Here is a 7,542-nt window from a genome sequence, read left to right on the forward strand (position 1 = left end):
TCTGGAAATAACACTGGAAACATTTTGATATACATAGTCAGCTTTTAAAAACAATGTATATTTTAAATGTGGATATATGATACAGGTTTATAACCCTTTATACTAAAAAATCATATACATTTTAGATGGTAATAAATACAGTTTTTCAAAATTGTTGTGAATGGAACACATTGCGTATCTATTACCATTCATTCAACCACCCATTTACTATTGGACTTTGTCAATAGTGCTTCAGTAAAGGTCCTATACCTAGGTCTTTGCCAACATGCTTAATTACTTAAAAGAGATTTCATGGGCGCCTGGGTGGCTTGGTCAATTACAGGCCCCACTCTTGGTTTCAGTTCAGGTCATGATCTCACCATTCATTAGTTTGAGCCCCGTGTAGGGCTCCGCACTGACCATGTGGAGCCTGCTTGGGATTCTCTCCCTCTCTCTGCCCCTCTCAACACACTTTTCCAATACATTATACCCATGGAAACGCTGCAGAATAAATACCCATCTATTATATAAAAAGTTTACAAAATGTCGGCACATTTTATGAGCGTGGTCATAAAGCAATTCCAGTGAGAATTATTTCCTATGCCCATAATTTTATTTTTTTCCATTTAAATTCAAGTGAGTTAACATACAGTGTTTCAGGAGTAGAACCCAGTGATTCATCTGTTACACATGACACCCAGGGCACATCCCAAAAAGTGCCCTCCTTAATGCCCATTACCCATCCCCCACCCACCTCCCCTCCAGGGAGCCTCAGTTTGTTCTCTATAGGTAAGAGTCTCTTATGGTTTGCCTCCCTCTCTGTTTTCATCTGATTTTTCCTTCCTTTCCCCTGTATTCCTCTGCTGTGTTTCTTAAACTCCACATATGAGTGAAATCATATATGTCTTTCTATGACTGATTCTTTCCGTTAGCATGATCCACTCTGCTTCCATCCACATTGGTGCAAATGGCATGAATTTATTCTTTTTCATTGAGGAGTAACATTCTATTGTATGTATATACCATGCCTTCTTTATTCATCAGACAATGGATGTTTGGGATCTTTCCATACTTGGGCTATTGTTGACAGCGCTACTATAAATATTGAGGTGCATGTGCCCCTTCAAAACACCAGTATGCCTTGGATAAATACTTAGTAGTGAAATTGCTGGGTCACAGAGTAGTTCTATTTTTAATTTTTTGAGGACCCTGCATCCTGTTCTCCAGAGCGGCTGCACCAGTTTGCATTCCCCCAGCAGTGCAAATGAGATCCTCTTTCTCCACACTGTCGCCAACATCTGTTGTTGCCTGAGTTGTTAACATTAGCCACACTGACAGGTGTAAGGTGGCATCTCATCGTGATTTTGATTTGTATTTCCCTGATGATGAGTGATGTCAAGCATCTTTTCACGTGTCTGTTAGCCATCTAGATGTCTTCTTTGGAAAAGTGTCTATTCATATTTTCTGCCCGTTTCTTCACTGGATTATTTGGTCTTGGGGTATTGATATTTACAGATTTTAGATACTAACCATTTATACAATATGTCATTTTCAAATATCTTTTCCCATTCTGTCAGTTGCCTTTTAGTTTTGTTGAATGTTTCCCTCCCTGTCCTATGCCCATAATTTTAAACAGCACTTCCAGGTTGAAAATTCTTTCAAGGCCAGCAGAGGGCGCTGTGTAGGCGTAACTAGAGGTGGAAATAAGGCTGCAGGGCTGAGCACACCTTCATCTCTGCTGGAAACGCTGTGAGACCCTAGGTGCTGTACCCAGCCCCTTCCGCTTCCCGGGAAGCTGCTGCCTGACTTGTGATCCTCCTCTGTTATCTGGGAGTGGTGCAGAAGGAGTTTGCCTAGCAGCTCTGGGGTCCTGAGGTCACATGTTCATGTTCACGCTGCTACAGTGGGACAGGGTGTTTGCAGGGAATGGTGTCAAATCAGAAGCATCTTGCAAGGCTCCTTCCTCAGGTGGGCCACCACTTTGGACCACAGGATGGGGAAAATTCAGAGAGGACTGGATGACCACCTGGCTACAAGGACAAAGCATCGGCTTTGGCTGGGTCAGAGGAGATTGGCCAAAGTGAGTGTGTTTGGGGAGCTTCTATCAAAGACATACACTTGAGATGGAGAAATTGTTCCCCGGAAGCTGCCCAGGAACCCCTGGGGTGGAGCCAGATCCTTGGACAGTCAGTGATGCCAGGGAGGGTAGCCCTGGAACCCAGGAGTGGCTTCCTAGGAGTGGGCACCAAGCTCTAGGAAAGCCCGGTTTTGAGGTCTCACAACTCTGCATGCGATAAGTTAAATGTTTGAAACTAACTTATGTGGAAACATAGAGTTGAAGAAACAGCGTGTTAAATTTCCGAACACTCGGAACTCAGCCTAGCTGCGGAACTCAGAAAAGCAGGAAATTGAATGAGTAGATTCAGTGACCACTTGCAGCAAGGTCCTCCAGAGATCAGACTGGAAGGCTGAGTTAGTGTGCGGGGTGTTTGTGAGCAGGTGCCCTCACCACTGACATCCGTGGAAGGGAGGGGAAGAATTAAGAGGGGACGCGTTGTCTCCGCTGATTCCACGGAGAGCTCGGGAGCTGGAATGAATCATCAGGGCTGTCCTTCACTAGACATGGAGCCCAGCCCTCACGTTCCCACCTAGAGCTCGCAGTGGATTTAGGCCACCCTGGGGCTGCACACCGTGGATCAGGGGCTCTCTGCAACTGAAGCAGGCAATCCCTGAAGAGGCTGACAGCTGAAAGCGCCTGCAGATAGTCCTCCCGGCAGCCAGGGGGCATCTTGACGGCAGATCCAGGCATCACACCTCTGTGCCCTTCCCGATGTGTTCCCTGGACACTTAACACTCCATGCTCCCGAGAGTTCTCACCCCGTACTTCTCCCCTAACTTCTACCCGATGGCCTGATAGGACTGGGGGGCAGACCAAGGAGGTGAAGAGCCCATCCAAGGGATCTCATGGTGCTCAAAGTTATGAATTTTCCAGTGTTCTTCATGTAATTGATTACTAGTTTCAGTGGTAAGAAACGATGCTTGATGATTTCAAACTTCTTAAATTTATTAAGACTTGTTTTGTGTCCTAACACACTATCCTAGAGAATGTTACAAGGGCACTTGAGAGGAATGTGTATTGTTGCTTTTGGATAGAACGTTCTGTGTGTATCCAAATCCCTCGGATCTAACACATCATTGAGGCCAATGTTTCCTTATTAATTTGTGTCTGGATGATATATGCATTGATGTGAGTGGAATATTAAAGTCCTCTATGATTGCACTGCTGTGTATTTCTCCCTTCAGGTCTGTTACTACTTGCTTTATGGCTTGGGCTACTCCTATGTCAGGTGCATAAATATTTACAAATGTGACGTCCTCTTACTGGCTTGACTCCGTATCATTTTGTGACACCCTTGTCTCTTATTACAGTCTTTGTTTCAACATTGATTTTGTCTGTTATAAGGATAGCTGCCCCTGCTCTTCTTTCCAGTCACACACTGTGATAATCCCCTCAACACAAGCACATAAATGTGGCCAAGCTATGACGCTGAATAAAACATCCAAAATGTCAGTCATAAAATAAATTCGATCAGCTTTGCTAGAGGAAAGACCGAATTATCTTTCATTCTCTCTGGAGAAAATACTACAAAATGAATATCAGTGAAAAGGCTGAGTGAGCACTCAAAAATGTGTAGAGGGGAAAAAGGGGGTGTGCCAGGGGGTTAATAAAAATATTTTATTTTCCTGAAATCTGTAACATTTATGGTATTTCTTCCTCTTAAACGTACATTCATTTTCCTTCTTCTTTTGCATCGGTAATTTGGTGGTGTCTTTCTTGGACCCCCCACCTCCCTCCCCGCCGCGCGGTCCTAACTGCGCCGGACCACGGAGGGGCCAGGGGAGGAAACTGGCCAGGTGACATTTGGGTGACAGCGGCCCTCACACAGACGCGAGACCCCCGCCCCCTGCAAGTCACCCAGTCATCTCCTGTGCACAACGGAGGAATTCCATGAATCCAACAGGATTCTCGAGTGCCTCCGCCGATTAACAGGAGCTGAACCAGTGGGAAGCTCCACCCGGCCGTCACCGAAGGCATGCGCGGTGGCGATGCCCCCAGCCTCCCGCCTCCCGCCTGCCAGCCCCGGCTTGCGTGAGGGCGGGGCCAGAAACTCGGGCGCGGATTGGCCTGGGGCAAGATGCGCAAACACGTTTGAAAGGGCCAATCAGCGCCCGGCCTTTCCTCACCAGCCAATAGAAAGTCGGAAGGGCAAGCGGAGGGGGCGGGAGTCGTTGTTTGAACCGGAGCGCGGAAGGGGCCGCGGCGCAACTTGTGCCCCGAGTCGGGTGTGGGTCCCCTGGAGCCATGGAGGGCAAGCTCCTCGGGGAGGACGCGCTGCTGCGGCAGCTCCGGGACAGCCGCCGCCGCTTCCAGAAGCACATGCAGCAGCTGATAGAAAAGGTGTGCCCCACCCACCCAACCGGCCCGCTGGAGTCGGGGAGGCAGGGCGCGAGCCCATGGGGAAGGGGAAAACGGGGCTGGGGGCTGGGGTAAATAAAGGTGGAGGCGGCCGAACGCTGGGCCAAGGGGTGGGGGGAGGGCGAGATGGGAAGGGGAAGGGAGACCGGGGTGGAGAGGAGGAAGCGGGATTGGGGGCGGGGGGCGCTGGAGTAGAGAGGGGAGGTTGTTGGGAGGCGAGAGAGAGGGAGGAGGGTTGGGGGTCCTCCAGACATCCAGCCTCGTGCTGGCGCCTCCTCAGCCGGGTCAGGACCTCCTGGCGGCCCTCGGAGCTGAGGGGATACCCCTTTCTCTCCCGCAGTACAACCAGCCCTTCGAGGATGCCCCGCTGGTGCAGATGTCCACGCTGACCTATGAGACACCTCAGGGTACGGAGTCCTCCCCACCTTCTGAATATTTACAGTTAAGAGTGTCAGCAGGATAGTGTCTTCCCAGAGTTTGAAATGTTATCCCTGCTCTCTTGTGAAAATTTTGTTCACCTAATAGGAGCTAAAACATTCCTAGTTCCCTTGAACCTATAAATTACTTATTAAAAACAGGATTCTGCAGATCCCCAGTCGGATGCGGGTTCAGAAACCCCGTGCCTGACCGCTTACCCTCTTGGCTTGGGCCGATTGCTTTCTTTTCTTTTCTTTCTTTTTTTTTTTTTTAACTTTTTTAAGTTTATGTTTGAGAGAGAGAGAGATGGAATATGAGCGGGTGAGGGACAGAGAGGGAGACACAGAATCTGAAGCAGGCTCCAAGCTCTGAGCTGTCACCACAGAGCCGGACACGGGGCTCCAACTCACAAGCCGGGAGATGACCTGAGCCAAAGTCAGACACTTAACCAACTGAGCCGCCCAGGCGCCCTGTGGACCGGTTGCTTTAACAGCCAACGCTGTGTTGAGTCTCTGTTTCTTCATCTGTCCAATGGGAAGATGGGAGTAATCTACTCGATGGGGATGTTGTAAGTTACAGGAGCTGCTTGCAAAGCTCTTGGAACAGGGCCCAGCTCTTGTAAACTCTCATGGCTGTTATTTGACCTGTTTGACTTGGAGTATTAGCTGTCCTCCGTGAGATTCTGAGTACTTGGAACTTGACCTGAATATAGGAGGACAAGGCCATTCTGTTTAGTGGTGGATGTTGCACGCTGACTTAAATCTCAAGGATTCCCTTTGGTAACTAGGTGACGAGAAGTTTCCCGGGGTGAAGTCAGTTCCTCCCACTCCACCTTATTACCAACTCATTAGGACCTGCTAATTAAGGCAAATTCCAGATCCAGTTCTATGCATTGGACAGACACTAAAAGTTTCCTAAGATCTCCTTGTGAAGTTAAATAGAGTTTTAGCTCTCTGCATTTCTAGCTGACCCAGCCGCACCTTGGGTGAAAAGTTTATGAAGACAAGCTAAGATCGTCCTGCTCTACGTTTCTGTTGCTCTCTGGTCTCATCAGGCAAAGATAAATCCAACCTGAAGGCAGGACCCAGGGCTGTGTAGGACTCATCCCGTCAGTGGGCTTCACTCTGTTCTTATGCGCTGTTTATACAAGGACTAGTCTGGCCACTCCACAAATCTAGAATATCACTAACTTCACGGATGAAACTCACTTCTGACTCCAGTTTAATGAGAGCAGTAGACCCCGGAACACTTTGAGGCACCCACAATTTAGCACGTAGAGCAGCGCGGCCTCCTGGACAGCCTGTTAAAATGGATTGCTGAGGCCTCCGGCAGCGGGACTGGGTACAGACTGAGTAGGTCTAACGAGCTCCTAGCTGATGAGAGTACCGTTCCTCTGTCGTGTCACTCAGCCTGGAGACGTCCTCAGTTCGGGGAGGGCCATTCTGAACAGAGCTAGCTGACCAGCCTTGTAGCACGACACCGTAGGGTGTAGACCGGAGCTAATACACCCACACTGATTTTGATGAAGGCAGGAGGGAAGGAATAGTGGCTCAGGTGTGTTGACAGCTAACCGTGTGTCCTGTGCTTCTGGGAGTCTCATGTTTTTGATTCTCAGCAACCCTTTGGGGTAGGTACTGTCCTTAGGATCACGGTTTCCCAGCAGAGGATGCAGCAGAAAGACATGAAGGAATAGCCCCATGTCATTTAGCCAAACAGGCAAAGCCTTGACTTGACTGAGCACATTTGCTTAGCATCACTCCGTTCCAGAAAGACCACACGGCCCGGTGGTCAGGAGCATAGGGAGTCTCTCCCTTGGGTTCCCAGCCTGGCTCCACCTGGCCCAGTAGCCTGGGCTGTTGCTGGACCTACTTCTTGCCTCTGCGTCTCCGTGTGGCCAGTGAACTTGGGGAGTACCTACCCCCCAGGGCATTAGGAGTCCTCTGCAAGTTCTGTACGGGTGAGTGTGTTGTGGAGCTGAATGAGGTAGACTTGGAAAGTGTTTGGAATAGGATTCCTTCTTGTTCACTTGAATTTCCCCGGGGACAACAGAGGTTTAGGGAGAGATGAGGCATTCTTGCCCCGGTTCTGCTAACGAGTAAGTGGCAGGACTCCTAAGCTCTGTGTTTACCCCACGTTTAGGCTTTGTTCTAGACATCTAGACTGCCCTCAGCGTGCTTCCAGTCTATACACAGTACAAACATTGCTCTCCATATATATCTTTTGAGTACAGTACTTGATTCTGCTTCATTCTGGTTTAATGACAGAATTGGCTAATCTGCTGCCTACTAGGTAGGAGATTTCCATTAATGACAGATTTTTGTCTAATCTTAATTAGACAAACACTTATAACTTCACACAGATGAGAAACCGCGGGTATCAAGAGGGAGGCGTGGTTTCCTTGTATAACGTCTTTCTTTTGCCCGTCACGTTGGTTTTCTCTGAATGCAGCTTGAACAGACATGCAGCGGTCAGGATTATTTAAGCGGTGATTTTTCTTTCATTTCCTTCCTGAAGGCTTGAGAATTTGGGGTGGAGGACTAGTCAAGGAGAAAAACAAAGAACAAATCCAGGTATTTAATGTCCAGTTTTCTTGCCTCCACGCGCTGCCGTGCGGGACTAGCGATGTGCATAGAGGCGCAGGTCAGCTGTGACTGCACTGAGGTCACCGC

The 7,542-nt window shown here is 48.7% G+C and overlaps 1 protein-coding gene across 1 annotated transcript in view; it reads left to right on the forward strand.

Moving 5' to 3' along the window:
• The first annotated feature begins 4,319 nt into the window (after positions 1-4,319).
• The window catches only part of HJURP (Holliday junction recognition protein), a 15,554-nt gene continuing 12,331 nt past the window's right edge, over positions 4,320-7,542 (forward strand). The window contains exons 1-3 of the mRNA XM_029932859.1: positions 4,320-4,438; positions 4,797-4,863; positions 7,388-7,481. Of these exons, the coding sequence (XP_029788719.1) occupies positions 4,343-4,438; positions 4,797-4,863; positions 7,388-7,481 (257 nt within the window). The 5' untranslated portion in view covers positions 4,320-4,342. The remainder of the gene's footprint in view (positions 4,439-4,796; positions 4,864-7,387; positions 7,482-7,542) is intronic.

The sequence above is a fragment of the Suricata suricatta genome, chromosome 3 (genome assembly GCF_006229205.1).
Source record: "Suricata suricatta isolate VVHF042 chromosome 3, meerkat_22Aug2017_6uvM2_HiC, whole genome shotgun sequence".
Lineage (NCBI taxonomy): Eukaryota > Metazoa > Chordata > Mammalia > Carnivora > Herpestidae > Suricata > Suricata suricatta.